The sequence below is a fragment of the Notolepis coatsorum genome (assembly GCF_963971535.1).
Source record: "Notolepis coatsorum genome assembly, chromosome: 5".
In the NCBI taxonomy this organism is placed as follows: Eukaryota; Metazoa; Chordata; class Actinopteri; order Aulopiformes; family Paralepididae; genus Notolepis; species Notolepis coatsorum.
In genome coordinates this window covers 116,394,731-116,421,123 of record NC_140169.1, presented here as the reverse complement: position 1 = coordinate 116,421,123, position 26,393 = coordinate 116,394,731, and the positions used below count along the sequence as shown (strand labels likewise).

The 26,393-nt window shown below is 45.5% G+C and overlaps 1 protein-coding gene across 2 annotated transcripts in view; it reads left to right on the top strand.

Moving 5' to 3' along the window:
* Nucleotides 1-695: 695 nt before the first annotated feature.
* Nucleotides 696-26,393, top strand: part of atad2b (ATPase family AAA domain containing 2B) — a 236,559-nt gene continuing 210,861 nt past the window's right edge. For both annotated transcript variants that reach the window (XM_084314965.1, XM_084314964.1), the window contains exons 1-6: nt 696-816; nt 19,259-19,425; nt 23,658-23,689; nt 23,855-24,002; nt 24,602-24,701; nt 25,368-25,509. In XM_084314965.1, the coding sequence (XP_084171091.1) occupies nt 709-816; nt 19,259-19,425; nt 23,658-23,689; nt 23,855-24,002; nt 24,602-24,701; nt 25,368-25,509 (697 nt within the window). In that variant the 5' untranslated portion in view covers nt 696-708. The remainder of the gene's footprint in view (nt 817-19,258; nt 19,426-23,657; nt 23,690-23,854; nt 24,003-24,601; nt 24,702-25,367; nt 25,510-26,393) is intronic.

Below are 26,393 nucleotides of genomic sequence, written 5' to 3'. Positions count from 1 at the left end.
ACACACACACACACACACATAAACAGAACAGTGTATTGAGCCGTACTGTATTGTACCGATTCTGATTGATTGATTGATTGAAAACTTTATTAACAGATTGCAGAATGGGTACAATACAGTACAGCTCAATACACAATTGTTAAGGGGATGCAGACCAGAGAAAGACTTTCGTCTTGTTTACATCAGGGTCCCCCATTTTCAATTAATTCGTCTGCAATCTGTTAATACAATTTTCAATCAATTCAATCAATCAATTATTCCCTCACTTATTTTATACACGTATGCCAGGTGCCCATGTCCTATTTACAGGAGTAGACTGTGCATAACTTGGCATAGGTTGTCAATGGCAATTTTCATCGAAATCTTTTTTTGTTGTTGACAACAACAGCAGGGATGGTCCAGAAAACTCATTATTATAGTAATTTTTTTTGGTAGGAATTAGGAAAATGTGTCCAATATACATTCTGAGTTGCAACACTTATTTCCCAATGTCCACACACACACCTGCTTGAAGCCAGTCCACACCTATGGTAGCAGCGGCGGAGCGGTGACCGAGTTCTCTCTCTCTCTCCCTGCTGACAGGAGGAGCGACAGACAGACAGACAGACAGACACAGAGAAAGAGAAATGGCGCCTCAATGCTATGCTCACTGAGGTAGTGTTTAGATCGGATAGAGACATTCAGTGAAGGAAAACTAGAAGAAAAACAATGGTGAACACGAGGAAGAGTTCACGGCCCGCGCCGACTAACGTCAGACCTTTCATCTCATCGAGGACCAGGTCGTCCAAGAGAAACGAGCCGAACTCTGAGGAACATGTAAGAGAGCCGGGCTCTTCTCCTCTCTTTAGCCCGGCGAGCTAGCTGACCATGCTAAGTGGCTAACCAGCTAGCTGCGCTGTGGCCTCGGTGTGATGATGATTCCGTGCGTTATTATTCGCTACAATAAGCGTTTTGCTGCATTTGACACCATATGAATCAAGTAGAGAAACGGGAATAGCTTTGAATGCATTGATTACATAACAATGCCACTCGCACCGAATGCATTGCATTGCTATCTATGTGCATGCTAGCTCCGTTAGCCCCGGTGTGTGTTAAGTTGAGTTCCCTTTGTGTCCAATGTTCCCCGGCTGCTGGGTTGTTGTGCTATTGTCTCCATGTTGGGGTCATGCTGTGAGCAACACACGGCGCGTTTAACATGTTGCTGTAGGCACGATCTGATACCCGTGTCATATAAATATGCAATTGTTTATTAAGACAGATTGAAGGTTAGTTGGCAGCAGGGTGTAACGTTAGCCAGCTAGCTAGCTGACTGTGGGGGGAAGGGAGTCCCCAGGTTCACAACAGTTGGCTCTTATTGAGCAGCTTACTGAACTGAACTCGCTGAACTTCAGCTTGTTAAGACCCCTCCGGCCTCTACATTATTCACAGCTTTAACGCTCCAGACACTCCGGAACACCCCATTTATTTTAAACGGGCGGATAGAAATATACAAAGTTAACGGGGCACTAGCTGCTGATGTTCTCATCTTGTGACTTGATTCTCTTGACAGCCAGTGTGTTGACACTGACACTGACAGGGGGGACACTCAGTGGGACTCTCATTAGAAACCCATTGGGAGTTCCACGCCCCGGCCACACCAGCCCACTGTAGTTCACAAGCTATTATACTGGAAATATATAATTATAGCTTTACTATGTAAATCCGCTATAGTATACTATTATGTACAACCTTGTTGTTCAGTGTTATTTGTCTAGATTCTAGAACGTCATTAGTTGAAGGAGGAGGACTTCACAGAGGCTGGTTTGTTTCATTACATTTCTTTTAAACAAGCATTGTTTCATCAAAAGCCTAATGTTTCCATCAGGGGCCAAAGAGGAGTACTGGGTTGAAAACCCACTTAAAAAAAAAGACATGACATGATAGGATAATCACATAATTTAAGCTATTTATCTGTGTCACCTGCATTGCCACCTGTGTTTGCTTTGCTTAATATGGCGCCACCTTGTGGTTAAATAAAACTCATCAATCCAGCCAAAAAGAACAAACTAAACAGTTTATTTCAATATAGTTTCCAACAAATTATTATATCAAAACTAAATAATAACTGTTAAACCTAGCTTGTAAGGAAACACCTTATATATATATGATAAGAAAAAGAGCAACATAAAATACAACTTACACATCCAACAACTGACACATCAATGAATGTCTGAGCAGTCTGGTCTCTGAAACTTAGATCGCTTTCACACCTATAGTTCGGTAGACTGTGCATTCAGGGGTGAAGTTTCAACATTGTTGCATTTTTCATTTGGTTCAGTTATCTTTCATACTGCACTTTGTCAAGCGCACCAAACCTAAACAAAGCCATGTGATCAATCGGGTGACGGGTCATCCTTTTATTGGACATAATTCAAACTTGCAGGAATATTTCTTTCATGTTGGTAGTTTTGTCCTCATTCATTTTTGTCTAAGGCAGTTGTTATAAGAGATTATATATGTGGACAAAAAAAGAATGTGATCTCCACCTTGGCTTGCACAAATGTTATGAAATACTAGATATTTTCCAATTCACTGTCTGTAATTAATTATGTCCCAGAGTCTAGACTAATGTCACCTGAATCATGCATGCAAGGTATTTGTTTAGTATCGAAACATTATTTGGCTATTTCTAATTCACCAGCTGTGAAAATGATAACGTCATGATGATGAAAAATCACACATTTGGAAATATATGGGAAATGTCAACAAACTGTGCAAACAGCTTCATGAAATGATGAAAAGATTTTTGGGTATTTTCCTGCCGTTGGTCCGCTTTGCATTCACACCTCAAATGAACCGCACCAGGGTTCACTTGCAAGAGTGAATGAGCTTTCACACCACCCCAAACCAACCGGACTATCCGAGGAAACTAACCAGGGTTCGATTAAAGCTTATTATAGTTTATCACAGTATCATGAGCATGTCGTTGTCAGTGGACATGGGTATGGATGGCTCCGGGTGCTGCTGCGTTAAAGTGCACATCTTCAATACCTATCTGTACTACCTGCATTTAATCAGTCAAAAGCAATCTGTAAGGCTTTAGCTCATTTGACATGGAAACATGTTTGGATTTCCCCCCCTGCAAAAACATGCAGTCTTATTTCATATTCATCCTATTCCCTTTCAATTGTGGTCTTTGTATGTTTACTATTAATGGTAAATGGTAAATGGCTGCATTTATATAGAGCTTTTATCCAAAGTGCTTTACAATTTGTTCCTCACATTTGACCCATTCACTCATACATTCACACACCGACGGCGGAGGCGACCATGCAAGGTGCTAACCTGCTCACTGGGAGCAATTAGGGCTTAAGTGTCTTGCTCAAGGACACTTCGACACGCTGGCCAGTGCCCGGGAGGAGCGGGAATCGAACCGGGAACCTCCGGATTACCAGACGACTGCTCTACCTCCCGAGCCACTGTCGCCCCTATTAATGATAAGAATGATAACAAATTGTTACTTGTGTAACAATTACACAAGTAATATGTGGGTATAAATAGTGGGCGTATTGGAACTAATATATCTGGTCATGTTAGATTGTTCACACACTATGGTACCATACAACATCTCACCTTCCACAGCAGGGATTCAACACACTACAACATCTCACCTTCCACAGCAGGGATTCTTACTGGCTCCTGGCAGGCTGGCACTGCCTCTGACACTAAATAAATCAAATGTATATATATATTTAAAAATTGTTATAATTTTCAGCACTCACCTCTACAAAACAAAAGTGTTGATCGTCTTTAACATTGAGCTATCCTAACTGCCCACTCTGGAGTTATGGCCTCATAATAATAATAATAATAATAATGGATTGGATTTATATAGCGCTCTTCTCTGACTCAGAGCGCTTCACAGAGTCCATTATTCGTTCATACACAGTCATACCGGTGGTGGTAAGCTACAATTGCAGCCAGAGCTGCCCTGAGGCAGACTCACGGAAGCATGGCGAATAATCATCGCCTACGGCCCCTCCGACCACCACCAACATTCATTCACATGCATACACATTCATACGAGGCAAGTAGGTTAAGTGTCTTGCCCAAGGACACAACGGCAATGCGATGGACATGGGCTTGAGCAGGATTCGAACCACCAACCCTTCGATCATTGGACGCTCCGCTCTACCCCTGAGCCACGCCGCCCCACGGCATGTGCTTGGTAACGCCTCTTCTTAACAGCAGCAAATTGGCCTACTGGCTGCTGCTTAAGCTTGTTTTATGCTCAAATGTCGAGGGTAGTGCCCAAGGTCTACGTGCAGCTGACCAGGTCTATGTGCAGCTGACCAGGTCTATGTGCAGCTGATGGTCTATGTGCAGCTGACCAGGTCTATGTGCAGCTGACCAGGTCTATGTGCAGCTGACCAGGTCTATGTGCAGCTGACCAGGTCTATGTGCAGCTGACCAGGTCTACGTGCAGCTGACCAGGTCTATGTGCAGCTGGCCAATAGATATTGAAAATGCTCTGTTCCTCATGCTGGCGAGGCAGCCATCATGCTGCTTGTAAGGACAGTGGTACGAGTACTGCTCTCAGATCGAGCTAGCTGTATTACCACTAGGGCTGGGCGAAAAAAACGATAACAATAATTATCTTGATATATTTTAATAAATGATGATAATCAATAATAAAAATTATATCGAAAAATGGAGTGGACAGACTTGTCTTTCTTGCCTGCAACTTAAAGTAATAGCTTTGTGGCTGGGTGGCGTAGCGGAGATTGCGCTCGTCACCAATGCAAGAGACTCCGGTCTCGAATCCCGGTGTCGGCATTGCCTGCGGCTTGGTCCACTCGTCATACTATCTCAATTGACAGAGGTAGCGGGTGGAAGTCGATGGGTGGGGATTGGACGTTGTGGACAGCGACTCCTACAGGTCGGTTGGGTGACGCCTGCACAGCAGAGACAGGAAGTATCGGGGGCAGCGTGAGCCTCCCACGCGTTACTCCTCGCCACTGAGAGTCCGTGCTGTGTGGTGAAAAGATGCGACAGGCTGCCTCCTCGTGTACCGGAGGGGATACGTGATGCAAGGCTTCTATCCTCACTACAGCCGACTAGTGGGAGGCATAGTCTAGCAACGTTCAAGACAGGGGAGGGGAGAATTGACTATACGAAATTGGGATGGGAGGAAAAAATAGAAAAATGAGAGTGGATACAAAAAAAAGTAATAGCTTTGCTTGTCCAAATGACAATACTGACCAAATTGAGATTTCTCTTTCTCTTGTCCATTTATTTATTTTGCTTTCTAATTTAAAATACAGTTTGAAACCGTCTGTACACAGTAGGCTATGTGTGCTAGCAGAGCTAGTCTCCAGTCGCGAGTCACAGTGCATGTGTGCGGTGGTTTGTCCACCAAAAAAGCACCAAAAGATAGAAAAGAAACTAGCAGAGCCAGAACTGTTCAACTCCCCTGGAGCCACAGCCACTTTTTTTGGTACTTTCACTTTCAAACCAGCTGCAGCCTGAGAACTGGAGTGTGAGGGGCTGTAACACTAAAGATGGCGACAATGACAAAGAATTGCTGCAAAATAAACATACATTTGTTGTTTAACACTTTGGGTGCCGGCCAAAAATCCGGAAAATGACTGTGGGTTGCCAGGATTCCTGGACGATTCTAGCATATCTCATGATCTTAGCGGAGCTATTTCTATATTTTATATTATAACTATGGGGAAATGGTTGGGCTCATTTGAAGACGACAAGTTGATGTACACAATGCAAAAAACCGTTTGTTTCTGCATGTCTTCGTTCGTTCACAATTACAAGTTAAAAAACGTCAACAAAAGATAAAAGTGGAGGTAAATTATTTAGAACAGAAGTTACAGGCACTTTTATGAAAGGTGTGCCGGCGGGGTGATAATAGGTACTGAACGTGTTATAAAGCAATTTAGACTGGGATGGATGGATGGATGGTTTGATTGATTGATTGTTTGACAGATTGTTTTATTGGTTTGATTGATAGAATGTTTTATTGTTTTGTTGATAGTTTGATTCATAGATTGATTTGTTTGATTGATTGATTACTTTGTTGGTCATTTGATTGATAGAATGTTTGATTGTTTTGTTGATAGTTTGATTCATAGATTGATTTGTTTGATTGATTGATTACTTTGTTGGTCATTTGATTGATAGAATGTTTGATTGTTTTGTTGATAGTTTGATTCATAGATTGATTTGTTTGATTGATTGATTACTTTGTTGGTCATTTGATTGATAGAATGTTTGATTGTTTTGTTGATAGTTTGCTTGATAGAATGTTTGATTGTTTTGTTGATAGTTTGATTCATAGATTGATTTGTTTGATTGATTGATTACTTTGTTGGTAATTTGCTTGATAGAATGTTTGATTGTTTTGTTGATAGTTTGATTCATAGATTGATTGGTTTGATTGATTGATTACTTTGTTGGTCATTTGATTGATAGAATGTTTGATTGTTTTGTTGATAGTTTGATTCATAGATTGATTTGTTTGATTGATTGATTACTTTGTTGGTCATTTGATTGATAGAATGTTTGATTGTTTTGTTGATAGTTTGCTTGATAGAATGTTTGATTGTTTTGTTGATAGTTTGATTCATAGATTGATTGGTTTGATTGATTGATTACTTTGTTGGTCATTTGCTTGATAGAATGTTTGATTGTTTTGTTGATAGTTTGATTCATAGATTGATTGGTTTGATTGATTGATTACTTTGTTGGTCATTTGATTGATAGAATGTTTGATTGTTTTGTTGATAGTTTGATTCATAGATTGATTTGTTTGATTGATTACTTTGTTGGTCATTTGCTTGATAGAATGTTTGATTGTTTTGTTGATAGTTTGATTCATAGATTGATTTGTTTGATTGATTGATTACTTTGTTGGTCATTTGATTGATATGCCTGGCGCTAATGAACAAGTAAGTTTTATAACTACTGGTGTAGGTCCAGACAACATTATTATAAAATACAGAATACTTTACAATGCAAAAAACTTGAAACTTTGATGCCATGAACATTTTTATTGTAAAATATGTTCAATAAACTGGGTGACAAGTCATCAGTACCAACCATTGTTGCTGTGCATTATATGCTGGTAACATTCACAGTATAGGATTATGGTAATTTACCAAGACAATACCTTATAAAAAGTGAACACTGGAGGATAATCAACCATTGTTTCAGTGCATTTAGGAGTTTGTTGGTAACATTCACAGTATAGGATTATGGTAATTTACCAATACAATACCTTATAAAAAGTGAACACTGGAGGATAATCAACCATTGTTTCAGTGCATTTAGGAGTTTGTTGGTAACATTCACAGTATAGGATTATGGTAATTTACCAAGACAATACCTTATAAAAAGTGAACACTGTGATGATAACCAACCATTGTTTCAGTGCATTTAGGAGTTTGTTGGTAACATTCACAGTATAGGATTATGGTAATTTACCAAGACAATACCTTATAAAAAGTGAACACTGGAGGATAATCAACCATTGTTTCAGTGCATTTAGGAGTTTGTTGGTAACATTCACAGTATAGGATTATGGTAATTTACCAAGACAATACCTTATAAAAAGTGAACACTGGAGGATAATCAACCATTGTTTCAGTGCATTTAGGAGTTTGTTGGTAACATTCACAGTATAGGATTATGGTAATTTACCAATACAATACCTTATAAAAAGTGAACACTGGAGGATAATCAACCATTGTTTCAGTGCATTTAGGAGTTTGTTGGTAACATTCACAGTATAGGATTATGGTAATTTACCAAGACAATACCTTATAAAAAGTGAACACTGGCTGATGATAACCAACCATTGTGTCAGTGCATTTAGGAGTTTGTTGGTAACATTCACAGTATAGGATTATGGTAATTTACAAAGACAATACCTTATAAAAAGTGAACACTGGAGGATAACCAACCATTGTTTCAGTGCATTTAGGAGTTTGTTGGTAACATTCACAGTATAGGATTATGGTAATTTACCAAGACAATACCTTATAAAAAGTGAACACTGGAGGATAATCAACCATTGTTTCAGTGCATTTAGGAGTTTGTTGGTAACATTCACAGTATAGGATTATGGTAATTTACCAAGACAATACCTTATAAAAAGTGAACACTGGAGGATAATCAACCATTGTTTCAGTGCATTTAGGAGTTTGTTGGTAACATTCACAGTATAGGATTATGGTAATTTACCAAGACAATACCTTATAAAAAGTGAACACTGTGATGATAACCAACCATTGTTTCAGTGCATTTAGGAGTTTGTTGGTAACATTCACAGTATAGGATTATGGTAATTTACCAAGACAATACCTTATAAAAAGTGAACACTGTGATGATAACCAACCATTGTTTCAGTGCATTTAGGAGTTTGTTGGTAACATTCACAGTATAGGATTATGGTAATTTACCAAGACAATACCTTATAAAAAGTGAACACTGTGATGATAACCAACCATTGTTTCAGTGCATTTAGGAGTTTGTTGGTAACATTCACAGTATAGGATTATGGTAATTTACCAAGACAATACCTTATAAAAAGTGAACACTGGCTGATGATAACCAACCATTGTGTCAGTGCATTTAGGAGTTTGTTGGTAACATTCACAGTATAGGATTATGGTAATTTACAAAGACAATACCTTATAAAAAGTGAACACTGGAGGATAACCAACCATTGTTTCAGTGCATTTAGAAGTTTGCTGGTAACATTCACGTCACATGAACTACAGGGCATATCTTACTTGGTCTCTCGCATCGATGACTGCATTGTCCATTGATAAATGGATGAAGCGCCAGATGATCTGTGGACCAAAAAATATCCAATACATGCTTCCAAAGTATATAAATAATAGGCCAATGGACTGCATTAGAAAAGTGTGGTATGTTACCTACAGTATATACTTTTTTAAACTGGGTGACTGTCAGCAACCATTGGTTCTGTGCAAACGGTAAAAATGAGGGGGGAAAAAGATAAATAAAAAAAAACTATATACACACACAATGCAAATTATGAATGGAGTCGATACAGCTAGATCGCTAACATAACGTCTCATCTGCAAGTGGTCCAAACATGCCTATGCAATATCGACAACCGTGGCCCAAATACATGTGTTCAACGCATTTGTCTTGTACAGAAAACAGTGCAACTACCCATACACTATACTATACTATACTATACTACAATATACTATACTATACTATACTACACTATACTATACTACACTCAGCTAGCTATACTATGTACCGGTACACATGGTTCTGTCTGTATCACACAATGATGGATTATTTAGAAGTAATCTGTACTTCTGTGTGCCGGATTATTTAGAAGTAGTCTGTACTTCTGTATGACAACTAATAAAGAAACTATTTAGAGAAATCCCTCTTTGTGTGGTACAGAGCGAAGCATTTGTCACGATGCAGGGGGACTTTGCACGATGTGCAAAAATATCTGGTCTCACTCCTGATGCCACGCCTACTGCAGACACGACATTTCCTACACGGTAGCTTTCTCTTCGGGGTGGCTTTGTATGCAACCATTACATGCTTCACAAAGCCACCCACTAATCTGCTCTGCGGGTCCCCCAGTGGGGCCCTAGGGTCGACACGCCCCACCTGCTCAGCCCCTGCCTCCTCCTCATCCCCACCCCCTGCCTCCTCCCCTGCCTCCTCCCCTGCCTCCGCCTCCGCCTCCATCTCCGCTGTCACCCCAGGAATCTTCTTCTCCTTACCGTCTGTGTAGGTCCGCGCCACAGCCCTGGTGAACCGGAAGAGGTTGGAGTAATGCCCTTGTGGGTGCTTTTTTTTGTACAAGACAAACGCGTTGAAGATACATATTTGGATCAGATACATCACAAACTTTTTGGTCCACTTTCCAGTCTTACGTGTAACCGGATAGTACGATATATTTTGATCCAGCTGATCGACGCCGTTCATGAATTTATTGTACTCCAGGATTGATGTTGGCTTGAGCATCTCCACCCTCAGCGCTTTGCCCTTCTTCTGCTTCTTCCACACCATCGCCTTTTCCATAGTGTCCTCGTGGAAGCTGCTGATGGTCTTCACGATTCTCTTATCGCGCCATGCCACGATCAGGACCTCCTTGTTGTTGACCGCAATGCGCTCCCCCACACCGATGTCACGTTTGGTAATGTTCTTGATGATGGCTGGCTCGCCCCGGTGCTTCCTGAGGGTACCACAGACGTCGGTCCTCAACTGTCGGAGCCTGGCTGACATACGTACCGAGTTGTAGAAGTTGTCCATGTAGAGCGTATAGCCGGCCCCAGACAGACGTCCAAGCAGACCGACGACCGTGTCCCCCAGGAGCGAGCCTTCCCGACAATATGGCTTAAATGAAAAGCAATATCCTGTGCGTGATTCGCACAGGAAGTAGGACTTGATGCCATAGCGGGTGGGCTTGTTGGGGTTGTAGACCCGGAAGGTCAGGCGGCCTCGCCATGCCATCACCCCCTCGTCAATGGCGAGCTCGCGTTCAGGCTGGTACAGCTCCTTGCACCTCGTGTTTACATGGTCGACTACAGGGCGTACTTTGCACAATTTGTCTCTAACCTCCAGGGAAGTATTGTCCGCAAAGTGGAGGAATCGCCAGATCAATTGGAACCTGTTGCGTGGCATGGTATCAGAGTAGTACGGTGTGTACATCATGTCGTCAGTGGTCCACATCTGGTCCACGCGAGGCTTCCGCAGGACACTGCTAAGGAAATGGAGTCCGAGGAACTTCTTCAGCTCCTTCAATGTGAGGGGCTTCCAAAGCAGTGCCCTGCTACTGGTTAGCGTGGGGTCCAGCCGGGCAATGGACTGCTCAGCGTAGAGGTTGGACTGGGCAACAATAGAGTTCAGAAAAGCATCTGTCAGGAACAGATCCATCCATTTCGCAGGCCGGTAAGATCTGAGTGCCTTGGCGTCCTGGAGCAACCCCGGTTGGGCTGTGAAGGGGATCCTTTGAGGCACCCAGCCCTCACGAGACCAGGCATTCTCCTCTTCCTGACGGATCGCAGCCCTGCTCTTCGCTCCTCCACGACCTGTCAATTATACAAATATACTATAACACCCCTACTGTAGACATTCATATGCCACGTAGTTACAAACTGTGTGAGTGAATGAGTGAGTGTGTGTGGGGTTCAGATGTCAGAGCTGGACGTGGTGTGGGGGTCAGAGGTCAGAGCTGGAAGTGGTGTGCAGAGTGAGGCCAACTTACCGCTCTTAGATGTGCGTTTCCGCCCTGCAACAGGTTCCGGCATGTCCAGACTAGCATCCAGTTCTAGAATCACATGATGTAATACATTACACTAGGGCAACGCATTGTCATTGTATTTACCACCATCACCACCAGACCAGGCCCTGCAGCAGCCAGTCACCACCAGGCCCAGGCCCTGCAGCAGCCAGTCACCACCAGGCCCAGGCCCTGCAGCAGCCAGTCACCACCAGGCCCAGGCTCTAGCAGCAGCCAGTCACCACCAGGCCCAGGCTCTAGCAGCAGCCAGCTACCACCAGGCCCAGGCTCTAGCAGCAGCCAGTCACCACCATGTACAATTACCTGCAGGAGTAGAATGTGATCCTATGTCGTTGCCAGTCTCAGCGTCACTATCTGCAGGGTCTGCGCCAGAATCTGAATTGGATTAAATTCATTCAGTAAGTAAGTCTCACAAAACACAATAGTAATACATTTACACATACATAAATGTAGTTAGTACATACCCAAGCATGTTGTTGTATTGGCCCCGGATTCGGTTTCGGAGTGTTCTGCTGTGTGAACACAAAATAAATCAGCGGCCATCAAAGCATGTACACGTGTGTGTGTTGTAATCAATGGAATTTTACATATGCTACACAACCATGCATTTAAATATAGGCCTCGCCATGTGTCCATGCCATTGTGTATGTGTGTGCTGTAATCAATGGAATTTGCATATAGAGGCCTCACCATGTACTGCGAAGTTCAAAGGTGTTGGAGAGGATGCATGTCTTTTGATCTTGTGTGTGTGTGTGTGTACACACACTGCACACACACACACACACATACACACACACATCAAATGGCATGGGGTGAGGCATCTACACACACACACACACACACATCCATGTAACTAAATGTAGTGGCCTGTACATGCCTACTATATCCTATATCATTCAACTATCGATTTGAACATGCACAAAACAATATTCACATTGCAACATACCAATTACCACGTCGACCACCACCACCACGTCGTATCATGCCCAGCATGCAACTATTATCACTTACATGATAGCTACACACTTCAAAGAGCCACTTCAAAGGGCGTGCACATGCACACACACACACACACACGCACACAAGACAACCTAACTGTAGCACATGGTAGCGTGGCCTGTACTGCATGCCTACTATATCCTATATCATTCAACTATCGATTTGAACATGCACAAAACAATATTCACATTGCAACATACCAATTACCACGTCGACCACCACCACCACGTCGTATCATGCCCAGCATGCAACTATTATCACTTACATGATAGCTACACACTTCAAAGAGCCACTTCAAAGGGCGTGCACATGCACACACACACACACACACACGCACACAAGACAACCTAACTGTAGCACATGGTAGCGTGGCCTGTACTGCATGCCTACTATATCCTATATCATTCAACTATTGATTTGAACATGCACAAAACAATATTCACATTGCAACATACCAATTACCACGTCGACCACCACCACCACGTCGTATCATGCCCAGCATGCAACTATTATCACTTACATGATAGCTACACACTTCAAAGAGCCACTTCAAAGGGCGTGCACATGCACACACACACACACACACGCACACAAGACAACCTAACTGTAGCACATGGTCGCGTGGCCTGTACTCTACATCCCTACTATATCCTATATCATTCAACTATCGATTTGAACATGCACAAAACAATATTCACATTGCATTAGTAAACATGACGTACCGTTGCCCCGTCGACCACCACCGTGTCCGACTCCCACGTCTGAATCGTGCGATGAATCAGACTCATACCTCCGACCCAAGCCGAGATCATCGTCAGATGATTCCGGAGCTAGAATATAATAAATGCATATCAGCGTTAGGTTTGGCAAACTAACGTTACATAGTCACAGAATAAGCGGTAGGTAAATCATCAAATACACGTTTCACACACACACAATCACATGCATATCGCCGGCGTTGGTTTGTCGAACTAACGTTACATAGACAGTCACAGTATGTAAATCATCAAATACACGTTTCACACACACACACAATCACATGCATATCGCCGTTGGTTTGTCGAACTAACGTTACATAGTCACAGTATGTAAATCATCAAATACACGTTTCACACACACACATATATATATATATATATATAAGACCGTGTAATTACCTGGTGGTTCCCAATCGGCGCTCCCATCAGATTCGTGGGCGGTCGAATCGCTGTCCCCTGACTCGCATGAAGAAGCTATGACCACAGCGGCAGCCTTCCTCTTCCTCGAACTGCGTCGGGTAGAGCCGCTCCCGGTCCCGGGGAGAGACGCGTTACTGGGCCCAGCAACGGTCTCACGGCTCTCTCCGATCGGAGCTACCAAAGACGTTGGTGCTGTTGGTGCTGCTGCTGCTTGAACAACCGCGGGTCCAAACGCCAGCTTCGTCTGAACAAAGCGACCCGCCGCCGGATTGTCCCCTCGCTTTCCTACACTACGTCTCTTCATACTGATCTAAATGAAACTACTAACTGATCAAACTACTATTACTACTACTGAAATATACTACCTAGACTACACACTAATCCCTCGAATAGTACTACTACTTAGCACGACTAAGTACTTTCTAAAGCACAGCTGAAACCTTACAATTAGTCTGATACTACCACTATACTGTATAACACTATAAATATAGACTATAGGCTGATCTCAATTCAAATCTCTCTCTCAATCTCTCTCTCTCTCTCTCTATCGCTCTATCTATCTCTCTCTCTCTCTCTCCTCCAAAACCTCGTAGATTCTGGGATCGCGCTAACGTTTTATACCTGTGGTTACATTGGCCAGGTATGCTGGCCAATCAAATGCCAGATTCATTGTGGGGTACAATATTCCCCCTATTGTGATAGTGTTAGAAAATAGGGGGACACTGCCACCTAGTGAAATTTGAGAGGAAATGCAGTTTCCGGTTAAAATTTTCTTCCAAAAGCTCGGCGGTGAAGTTCAGACGGGGAAAATCGAAAAAAGATGTAAACAGATCAAAGACGCTGTACAGCGTCCTCGGCACCTTGAGCATGGCCGGGAAAGACGCTGTAAAGCGTTTCCCGGCACCCAAAGTGTTAAATAATAATAATTATTATTATTATTTTTTTATACTAATAAAAATATAGATAATTTTCGATATCGGGCGGCTAGGTGGTGCAGTGGGCAAGGCACTCACCACCAATGCAGGAGACGCTGGGTTCGAGCCCAGCTCTCCGCATTGCTATCAGCTTGGCTGGTCGTTCATACTAATACAATTGGCAGTATTAGGGGGTGGGCTGGGAAGCTGGTGGGTGGGGATCGGACGTTGTGGACAGCGACTCCTACAGGTCGGTTGGTGCGCCTGCACAGCAGAATCAGGAAGCGACGGGGGCGGCGTGCCCTCCAAACGCAGACCCCCGACGCTGAGAGATCGCGCTGTGCAGGTGAAAAGATGCGACTGCTGCTTCCTCGAGTACCGGAGGGGACATGTGATGTAACTAAGGCTTAGTCCACATTGCAGCCGGCTTGTGGGAGGCATGGCCTAACGGCGTTCGAGACAGGGGAGGGTAGAATTGGACGATACGAAATTGGGATGGGAGAAAAATAGAAAATGGGAGAAAAAAGTAGATAAAAAAATATATATATATATATCTATCGAACAATATGAAAAATGTTATCGTGATATATCGTGATAACATTTTTGGCCATATCGCCCAGCCCCAATTACAACGCAACAAACCTTTCGTGGTAACGTCATTCCGTAGGATCCTCTTCTCCAAGTCTCTCTCAGGCTTCTGCTTTTGTCCGAGCGAGACTTTTGTTTGAGTGAGATTTCTGTTTCAATGGCAAAAACAAGCACTTTTAGTGGACGTACTTGGTATCGAGTTCCCTTGTAAACCCCTCGAGGTCCCTCGTGAGTGACGGCAACCGATGGAGGAATGGATTACTCACGTCCATCCCTAGTGGTCAAAGCAGCATCATCACTATACATTTCTGCTGCTTGTTCTGTAACTTCACTCTCCAGCTGTGAGCTTGATTTTTTCTTCTTATAAATCATAAACAAGTTGCAGAGTTTGGCACATTCAGCTCCTCCCTTTCCTCTTTCTATTCTCCATTTTGTCTTTTTTCAGTTGACCAATCATTGGTAACCTCCTGGCATTGATAGGGTAGGGGCCTCTGTCTCTTACCCCCCTATCAACATCCCAGCATTTGGATGTTTCTGTCCAGGATACAGAAACGGAGCCCTCCTGTAGCTAATGTACGGGGGAGAAATCAGTAGGAGAGGAGTGTGTGTATGTGTGAGTGTGCGACACAGAGCAGCAACTATAGCCTACATGAAGCCCACACTTCTGCAAGTGTAGACCATTATGATTCTGATTTGTGCCCTTGCGGCCCCACAACCAGGCTTCTCCCCATTAGCCACTCTGTGTCTGACTGACAGTCAGGTTGTGGTTCATGTACTCAAGGAGTTTGACTTAATTTATTTTTGTATTACTCACTAGTTTTGTTTATTTGTTTATTATATGGATCCCCATTAGTCTACACACCCATGGGTGAAAGACTATTCTTCCTGGGGTCCGAACACATAACTTATCATTAACATCATAACATTGGAGTAATAAAACAACAATAAAAACATGTAAACACTTTAGCTTAAGTACATTCTCAATATCTTCAAAATATCAACACAAAAATACTCTAACCATAAATACAATACTAACTAAATAAATCAATAACTCAACTGTATTTCATTATTCATAACAGCGTTTTTCAACTTTTTCTTAAAACTACATTTGTTGCTGATAATCATTATCTTTACAGGTATACACAATTCCAGTATGCAGCAGCTCTATACATTACGGTTCTCTTCAGTGCATAATTTGTTCTTGGTAGAGTAAAATGAAGACCCACGGCCTGTCTGGTGACATAGCCATGTCTAGTATTGGTGGGTTGTAGTTCTGACCACAAAGACTCAGTTTTACCAATTTAATAAATATAATTCTTTTTTTTACAAGGTTGCATGCCAGCCTCTGATCCACTCTAAGCCAAGACAGAGCGGTATGCATTCCCTCAACACTGCTCCTCACAGAGCAGCGGAGTCTGGAGAGCGAGACACTGAGTTCAGAGCAGTTTGCAAGCAAGGGCTTGGCTAATGACAAACTGATGAGAAAACAATGCAGAGTGTGTAGGTCACAGAACAGAAGTACATACCGTACTAATATCTCTTTATAGATATTTCAAAAGTAAGATGCATTTGAACCCGGGAGTAAGCATCTTTTAAAATGTTTATTTAAATCTTTTTTCTTTTAAAGAATGTTGTTTCGGAAATCCCTGACCGTCCAGTGGCTATTGTTGTTACATCATCGTTGGAATGTTCAGTTGTCAAGATCTTGGGTCTTGGGTGTGATATACACCGTGAAGGGTTCAGGATGGGCAGCGAGGAGGACAGAGGAGCGCCACGCAGAGCAACCTGTGTGGCACGTGCTGCTCTCTGACGGGCGACGGCACATGGCATCTCGGTCAGTCGTGTCTCAGCCAAAGCAAAACCTCCCTGCAGGCGCTTCGGATCGTTGCCTGTGACAACGGTGAGGATAGGCTGTCTTATCAGTGGGGGGAGATGAGCCTTTTTAGACTGTGTGAAGGTCGAGGAGCGTCAAGGACATAATGTGGTACTAGTCCTCACTCTATTATGATGCAGACAGTGTGACAGTCTTACTGGCTGTGTGTGTCTGTGTGGGTACCTGGCTGTGTGTGTCTGTGTGGGTACCTGGCTGTGTGTGTGTCTGTGTGGGTACCTGGCTGTGTGTGTGGACTGTGGGTACCTGGCTGTGTGTGTGTCTGTGTGGGTACCTGGCTCCTCCCCTACTGTGGATTCGGTACTGCATTCTTATATTCTACCACCATTGATGTATTTCCATAATGACGTTCACTGAATTTGGTTAAAGGTTGTACTTGTTACAGTGCCACACTTACCTTTTATTTCCCAAGAAATGTTTGATCTGTGAGAACAAGGCTTGAATAGATTTGTTTGGGGGTGAAATCTATCCTCTTATCGATGCCTCTTGCCTCCTTGTCTGCTCCTTAAAAGCCCCCCTCGCCTCTCTCTCCCCCCTCTAAACTGAGGTGTGTCCCCCTCTCTCTCCCCCCTCTAAACTGAGGTGTGTCCCCCTCTCTCTCCCCCCTCTAAACTGAGGTGTGTCCCCCTCTCTCTCCCCCCTCTAAACTGAGGTGTGTCCCCCTCTCTCTCCCCCCTCTAAACTGAGTTGTGTCTCTCTCCCCCTCGCCTCTCTCCCCCCTCTAGGTGTGTCTCTCTCCCCCTCGCCTCTCTCCCCCATCTAGGTGTGTCTCTCCCCCTCGCCTCTCTCCCCCCTCTAGGTGTGTCTCTGTTCCCCTCGCCTCTCTCCCCCCTCTAGGTGTGTCTCTGTTCCCCTCGCCTCTCTCCCTCCTCTAGGTGTGTCTCTGTCCCCCCTCGCCTCTCTCCCCCCTCTAGGTGTGTCTCTCTCCCCCTCGCCTCTCTCCCCCCTCTAGGTGTGTCTCTCCCCCTCGCCTCTCTCCCCCCTCTAGGTGTGTCTCTCTCCCCCTCGCCTCTCTCCCCCCTCTAGGTGTGTCTCTGTCCCCCTCGCCCCTCTCCCCCCTCTAGGTGTGTCTCTGTCCCCCCTCGCCTCTCTCCCCCCTCTAGGTGTGTCTCTCCCCCCCTCTAGGTGTGTCTCTGTCCCCCTCGCCTCTCTCCCCCCTCTAGGTGTGTCTCTGTCCCCCCTCGCCTCTCTCCCCCCTCTAGGTGTGTCTCTGTCCCCCCTCGCCTCTCTCCCCCCTCTAGGTGTATCTCTCCCCCTCGCCTCTCTCCCCCCTCTAGGTGTGTCTCTGTCCCCCTCGCCTCTCTCCCCCCTCTAGGTGTGTCTCTGTCCCCCCTCGCCTCTCTCCCCCCTCTAGGTGTGTCTCTCCCCCTCGCCTCTCTCCCCCCTCTAGGTGTGTCTCTGTCCCCCTCGCCTCTCTCCCCCCTCTAGGTGTGTCTCTCCCCCTCGCCTCTCTCCCCCCTCTAGGTGTGTCTCTGTCCCCCTCGCCTCTCTCCCCCCTCTAGGTGTGTCTCTGTCCCCCTCGCCTCTCTCCCCCCTCTAGGTGTGTCTCTGTCCCCCTCGCCTCTCTCCCCCTTCTAGGTGTGTCTCTGTTCCCCTCGCCTCTCTCCCCCCTCTAGGTGTGTCTCTGTCCCCCCTCGCCTCTCTCCCCCCTCTAGGTGTGTCTCTGTCCCCCTCGCCTCTCTCCCCCCTCTAGGTGTGTCTCTGTCCCCCTCGCCTCTCTCCCCCCTCTAGGTGTGTCTCTGTCCCCCTCGCCTCTCTCCCCCCTCTAGGTGTGTCTCTGTCCCCCTCGCCTCTCTCCCCCCTCTAGGTGTGTCTCTCCCCCCCTCTAGGTGTGTCTCTCTCCCCCTCGCCTCTCTCCCCCCTCTAGGTGTGTCTCTCCCCCTCGCCTCTCTCCCCCCTCTAGGTGTGTCTCTGTCCCCCTCGCCTCTCTCCCCCCTCTAGGTGTGTCTCTCTCCCCCCTCGCCTCTCCCCCCTCTAGGTGTGTCTCTCCCCCCCTCTAGGTGTGTCTCTCTCCCCCTCGCCTCTCTCCCCCCTCTAGGTGTGTCTCTCCCCCTCGCCCCTCTCCCCCCTCTAGGTGTGTCTCTGTCCCCCCTCGCCCCTCTCCCCCCTCTAGGTGTGTATCTCCCCCCTCGCCTCTCTCCCCCCTCTAGGTGTGTCTCTCCCCCCTCGCCTCTCTCCCCCCTTTAGGTGTGTCGCTCCCCCTCGCCTCTCTCCCCCCTCTAGGTGTGTCTCTGTCCCCCTCGCCCCTCTCCCCCCTCTAGGTGTGTCTCTGTCCCCCCTCGCCCCTCTCCCCCCTCTAGGTGTGTCTCTGTCCCCCTCGCCTCTCTCCCCCCTCTAGGTGTGTCTCTCCCCCCTCTAAACTCGGTTGTATCCGTGTGTCTCTGTCCCACAGAAGGAGCCCAGCAGCGATGTCAGCAGTTCCAGCAGCCCACGGTTGTCCCCTCCGCCCAAGCGCACCCGTCGGCAGACCACCCCCACCCCCAGCTCCAGTGACACGTCTCCCTCCCCTCAGACCAAGGGCCAGAGGGTCAGCTGGGACCTGCCCACCTATTGCACCAGGTGAGCTGCGGACCACAGGGATGACCTGTGAACCTGTGTGGGGATCGGAGTTAGGGGCTTGATTCACACCCATGCCCCCTGCAGGCCAAAGTGGGCCCTGGATTGTATCTGTTGCTGTCAGAAAATGTCTACATTTACATTTAGTCATTTAAGCGGACGCTTTATCCAAAGTGACTTACAAGTTTTGTACAAGTCAGCAGGAAGGGTACAATTCGGGCAGCTAAGCGCGAGTAAGATTGTTCGTCAAACAGTGTAAAACTTGAGTGCTATCATGGTCTTGAGTACATAGTAGTATTAGACATAGTAGGTAGGTAGTACATATAGTAGGTAGTAATATAGGCAAGGTAGATTCCTTAGTAGCAGAGTGCATACTAGTAAAATAAGTAGGTATTTTGTTATTTTTTTCTTCTTCACATATTGATTGAATAAGTGTGTTTTTCATTTAATTTCAAACCTTTATTTAAACTCGAAAGGCATCTGAGGTTTCCCTCATTTACAGTCACGTCGAGTGTACACACAGAGTTAAGCAAAAAAAGCCATATAAAATCATAACAATAAGACGAGTACGGATAACAACTAAATTGTACAACTTGATTGACAATGCTTGGACTTGCTTAAACTCTGCAACAGAGGGGAACATCTCAAGCTTTAAGGGTGGTTGGAGTTAATTCCATGAGCTAGGGCATCATAGCAAAATGCAGATTTATCCTGTTCCGAGCAAACTCGGTGGACCGTAAGGACCAGCCAATCACTAGAACGGTTTCCATAGGTACTAAAATTCCATATACCAATAAGGACCTTAAAAGTGTACAAATACCAGTGTTTGTTGCGCCTCTCCATCAGTGAGGACCAACCAGTTATCATAAAGGACACAGTGATGAGTGTCGTATCTATCATTAGTGATGAATCTGAGGGCAGAGTGATATACAGAGTCCAAGGATTTAAGGGTTGATGCTGCAGCATTTTAGTAAAAAAAAATTGGGCGGTTTTCGGCGGTCTGACCATTGTGCTAATGGTTCGTGCCCAGATTTCTCTCTGCACTTGGTTTTAGCCCTGGCGTTTGGAGAAATGTCCAATGGAGCCATTGGTCTGGTTGGAAATGAGGAGGATAATCATTAATTCAGAGAGTGTTAGTATTTTCCAGCCAGAGAACTGAGTGAGGTCAAGATGCAAGACGCCACCCTGGAAAAAACCCTCGCATCCCCTCTATGATGAGCTAGCATCATTTACATTGTCAAATTCTTCTTTAAAAAAGATATGGTTAGCAACAGCTACTAGGAGGAGGTTTTTCAACAAACGCTATCATTGTCAGATTGGGTGTGATTACTGTGATACATTGGTATAATTACAGGAGAAAATTTGACTACTGCTGAAACAAACGGTAGCCTGATTCTCATGATAAGACCACATTTCTCATAAACCCTGTTGCTTCCTGTTTAGCCATTGTTTCTGGCCAAGCGGCATGTGGGATTGTCTTCGTTTGATGAGAGGAGATGATGAAGAGCCTCGCTAACTGATTGACAAATTATATTTGTTGATAAAGCAAGTTTTGTTTGTGTTAGATCTGACCCAATATCAATACAAAATAAAGGATATCGATGATGGTCATATTTGTCCAGGGTAGACTTAGGTTAGCTATATATATTTGGACCTGGGGTAGACTGAGTCTGTGGGCTGTACATGTACAGGGTGGGCTGTACATGCGCATGTACACATGTATTATGCGCATAGTGACATTATTGATGGAGTATATATGTCTCACCTGTACATATGTCTCACACTCACCCAGAGAAACCAGTGCATATCAGATCTATATCTTTATCTTAGTTTTTATTCATATTTTATTTGTACTATCCTGGTATGTTTGGATCCATATTCCTACCTGTACCTCTCCTCTCCTTCTCTCTTCATTGCCATATTGCTGTTGCTGCGATGACACCTGAATCTCCCCACAGGAATGAACAAAGCATTATCTCATCTTAAGATGGATCACACAGAGAATACATTTAGCCTAATGCTGCATTGAATAATGTGTGTTTAGGCCTATTTACATAGTGATTGTCTCGTTGTTTGATTGTAATGCATTGTTTGATTGGAATTAAACACAATATTCTACTCACTTAGTCCCTGTCCTACTTATGTATTGCATGATAATGAGTGGGGCAGCAGACAGACTGAAACAGATCTCTATCAAGATTCAAAAGGTTTATTTATCACATGCATACCAGGGCATACAGTGAAATGCGGTTGGCCATGCCCGCTATGATTGTGCAAGAATACAATGGTAAATAATAGTAAATAATAAATAAAATAAGTAGAATAGACATGATAAAATAGACATGTTAATAAATCCTGAGATAATTGCAATACAATGTTGAGCTATGACTTAAAGGCACTGGGTCCTATGTACACTACTATACAATATACAGTTTTTACTTCTATGTCCCTATGCTATACTTGCTATTACTAACTATGCAATAATCACAACAAGTTCTTTTCTTAAAGTGTCCTTTTTCCCCTTCCTTTAAAGTGTCCTTTTCTTGTGTGTTTAAAGTGACCTATGGTGTGTTTTTGTGTGAGCGAGTGCAGAATTTTGTGTTGTGTGTGTGTTGATGTTCATGTGTGCTTACATTTACATTTAGTCATTTAGCTGACGCTTTTATCCAAAGCGACTTACAAGTTCTGTACGACAAGCCATCAGGAAGAGCACAACTCTATCAGCTGAGTAACAATGTTCATCAAAGTGTTGAGTGCTACAGTGTAGGTTAGTTTATTAGGACAAGTGCATGACAGTATGGTTAGTTAGGGTTAGATTTTTTTTTTTTTTTTTTTTTTTAATTCAGATAATGGTTGAAGAAGTGAGTCTTTAGTCGACGGCGAAAGATTGGACGTGTTTCGGCTGTCCTAACTGGGGTGGGTAGTTCATTCCACCATTGTGGGGCAAGGACTGAGAATAGGCGACTTCTCTTTGATGACCCTCCCGGAGCTTGGATAGGAGTAGGTCTGAGGCGGCCAGAAGATGCAGAGCGTAGGGGTCTTGAGGGTGTGTAGTTAGAGACCATTGACCGGAGGTAGGCGGGAGCAGTTCCCTTTGCCGCACGGTATGCTAGGTCAAGGGCCTTGAAGCGGATTCGTGCAGCAATGGGGAGCCAGTGCAGGTCCCTAAGAAGTGGGGTGACATGGGCCGACTTCGGTAGGTTTGAGATCAGGCGGGCCGCTGCGTTCTGAATGAGTTGAAGAGGCTTAGTGGCAGTGGCCGGGAGGCCAGCGAGCAGTGCGTTGCAGTAGTCGAGGCGGGAGATGACTGTTGATTGGACGAGGAGTTGGGTGGCTTCTTTTGTCAGGAAGGGGCGTATCCTTCTGACGTTGCTCAGGAGGAATCGGCAGGTTCTGGTTGTCGCTGCGATGTGAGCAGAGAAGTTCAACTGGTCGTCGAGGACAACACCAAGGTTCTTGGCGGTCGGGGACGCGGTCACAGCTGCATTCTCGACTGTGATGGAAAGGTCGGTCAGGGGGGAGGATTTGGCCGGCAGGTGGAGCAATTCTGTTTTGCTTAGGTTCAGTTTGAGGTGGTTGGTCGTCATCCAGGCGGAGATGTCGGACAGACAGGCCGAGATCCGCTCAGAGACGTGGATATCTGAGGGAGGGAAGGAGAGGAAGAGTTGAGTATCGTCGGCATAACAGTGGTAGGAGAAGCCATGAGACGTGATAATGTTACCCAGTGATTTAGTGTAGAGGGAGAAGAGAAGGGGTCCTAAAACCGAGCCCTGGGGGACACCCGTCCGCAGGGGGCGGGTGGCCGACAGGGTCCCTCTCCATGACACTTGGTAGGAGCGGTCATTGAGGTATGATGACAACCATGTCAGCGCAGAGCCAGCCACTCCCATTCCTGCGAGGGCCGCGAGGAGGATCTGGTGGTTGTGGAGAGATCAGTGTTCTGATGGCCTGGGGGAAGAAGCTGGGCCTTAGTCTCTCTGTTCTTGCTGCGTATATACGGAGGCGCTTGCCTGACTTGAACAGGCTGTTGTTGGGGTGGTGAGGGTCTTTCATTATTCTGCAGGCTCTGGATTTGCACCTCCTGTTGTATAAGTCCTGCAGGGGTGTACCGTGGTAGTGCAATACCCGTAGTACGCTCTGCTGAGCGCACCACTCTCTGTAGGGCCTTCCTGTCCTGTGTCGGTACAGTTCAGACCCAACATAATTCCATATCTCTGTTCTCTCTTTAATTACAGGCTGTCCTCTCGCACGATGCAAAATGGGCACGGTAATGAACACTTTATTTATTTATCCGTTTGTTCTTTTTCACATTCACTACTTCATAATCCCATATGCTGAAGCTGTTGCCTATGAGCTGCAGATATTTTGACGTGTGTGTGTGTGTGTGGTGCCTGTTCTGAGCTCTGGCCCTCTGCTCGCGTCCACCTTGCAGCCCATAAGAGCCACCGGGAGGAGGAGGCGGTAGGGGGAGACCACTCCCACATGAACGGCCATGTGGAGCTGAAGAGGAGCTGCAGGGTGAGGAAGAGCCGCTTCGAACAACTCAACCAGAGCCTGCTGTTCGACCAGCTGGTCAACAGGTTAGCTAGCCAATACCCGACACACGCTGCTTTCACCCACAGGAATATTCCCTTTCTGTGGTCACACTCTCCTCTCCTCTCCTGACCCGGGGATATTTGAATGTGGTTTGAGCTGGTTGAGGTGGGTTTCATATATATATATTACCAGACACTTAAAGGAGCTGTAAGTGGTATTTTCTTGTTAAATAGCTCTACATACCAGACATCACTGATATAGAGTCTTTGGTCAGTAACATGGGAGACTGACCAGACACTCTATATATCGGTGATGGTTGTCGGAGTGTGGAGCTAATATTTTAACATGTAGACCACTTATTTTAACAAAAGAAAAAAATACCACTTACTGCACCTTTTTTAAACGGCTTAAAAAAAGGACGGTGATAGGTTGCAAGATGAGGTATGATGATGACGTATCAAGTGCTCCTTGTGACATTTGACCCATATTGAAAATGTATTCGGCTGCTACCAGCCCCCCCCCCCTCCTCTCAGGAACCACAACTACATTTGAACCGAAGCAGAAAAAAAAGTACCATTCCATCACGGTGGAGGTGACTTGGTGTTTTTGTCATGCCGTGTTACTCTGCGTCTCTTGTCTCCAGCACCGCAGAGGCCGTCCTCCAGGAGATGGACAACATCAGCAGCAGCAGGCAGAACCGCGAGGTGGAGAGGCTCCGCATGTGGACGGGAGACACCGAGGAGGTGAGTCTGGAGCAGCACATCTATATATGGTTTGTCGTACGCTTCAGGACTGAACCAAAGATGATAGTTCAGAATAGGTAAATGCTTGTCCAGAATAGCAGAACAGTGTCTTGATGTGAGCACAGTGTCTTGACGTGAGCACAGTGTCTTGACGTGAGCACAGTGTGTTGACGTGAGCACAGTGTCTTGACGTGAGCACAGTGTCTTGACGTGAGCAGAGTGTCTTGACGTGAGCACAGTGTCTTGACGTGAGCACAGTGTCTTGACGTGAGCACAGTGTGTTGACGTGAGCACAGTGTCTTGACGTGAGCACAGTGTCTTGACGTGAGCACAGTGTCTTGACGTGAGCACAGTGTGTTGACGTGAGCACAGTGTCTTGACGTGAGCACAGTGTGTTGACGTGAGCACAGTGTGTTGACGTGAGCACAGTGTCTTGACGTGAGCACAGTGTGTTGACGTGAGCACAGTGTGTTGACGTGAGCACAGTGTCTTGACGTGAGCACAGTGTGTTGACGTGAGCACAGTGTGTTGACGTGAGCACAGTGTCTTGACGTGAGCACAGTGTCTTGACGTGAGCACAGTGTCTTGACGTGAGCACAGTGTGTTGACGTGAGCACAGTGTCTTGACGTGAGCACAGTGTCTTGACGCGCCTCTCGCTCCTCCAGGAAAACATGGACATGTACTCCCGTGTGAAGAGGCGGAAGTCCCTCCGCAGGAACACGTTCGGCCTGCCCGCTCACCACAAAGCCTTGAGCAAGTCCGACCAGGAGGAAGAGGAGGATGAGGAAGAGGAGGGGATGGAAAGAGGTGAGCCTTAACTTGCTTGATTGTCCGTGATTCAGTCCAGGGAGGTTTGGAAGAATGTATTGTGTTGGTGGATTTCGTTGACTTGAGACACTGCAAATCAGGTTCTCGGATAAATTCTTTGGAGGGGGGTCGGTTTATGGTTTGTACTTGTAGATTTTGTGAAACTACTGGTTTCTGTTATGCTGTCATAGACCACCGCAACACTTCCGGGATTCTGAAATCACGGAGGAGATAGCGGGGGGAGCAAATTAATGAATGTGGATGAGAGCCTTGATGTAAGTGGTTGCGGCTACGGCTGTGGGGGTGCTAGAGACATGTTCGAATAGACTTTTATGCGCCCAGTCTCCTGAACACGGCGCGACCCATTCCAAATCAATCGGAACTTAATCTGCCGAGATAAAGTCCCTTTTTCAGCACCTACTCCCCTACGCGACGCGATGCAAAACCGAGTTAGAACGTTCCTTCAGAGGGGGGAGCTTGTGCCTGCTTCGGTGGCCAGTGCAAGATATACCCTACTCGGCCAGTGTCCTTTCAGCTGAACAGGATAATGTAAAATGTATCCCACTCAATGGCCAGACGTGTCTTATGGCGACATCTACAATTACCTCATTGAGTCTCCAGGTGGATGGATGGAACTAATGGAACATTCTAACCCGGTTTCGCGCCGCGTGCCGTCAGAATACGTTGGCAATCTGCACATGCGTATGGGGAGTAGGTGCTGAAAAAGGGACTTTATCTCGGCCGGTTAAGTTCTGATCGATTTGGAATGGGTCGCGCCGTGTTCAGGAGATTCAGGCGCATACAAGTATATTCGATCATGTCTCTAGCACCCCCACAGCCGTAGCTGCAACCACTTACTGTACATCAAGGTTCTCATCTACATT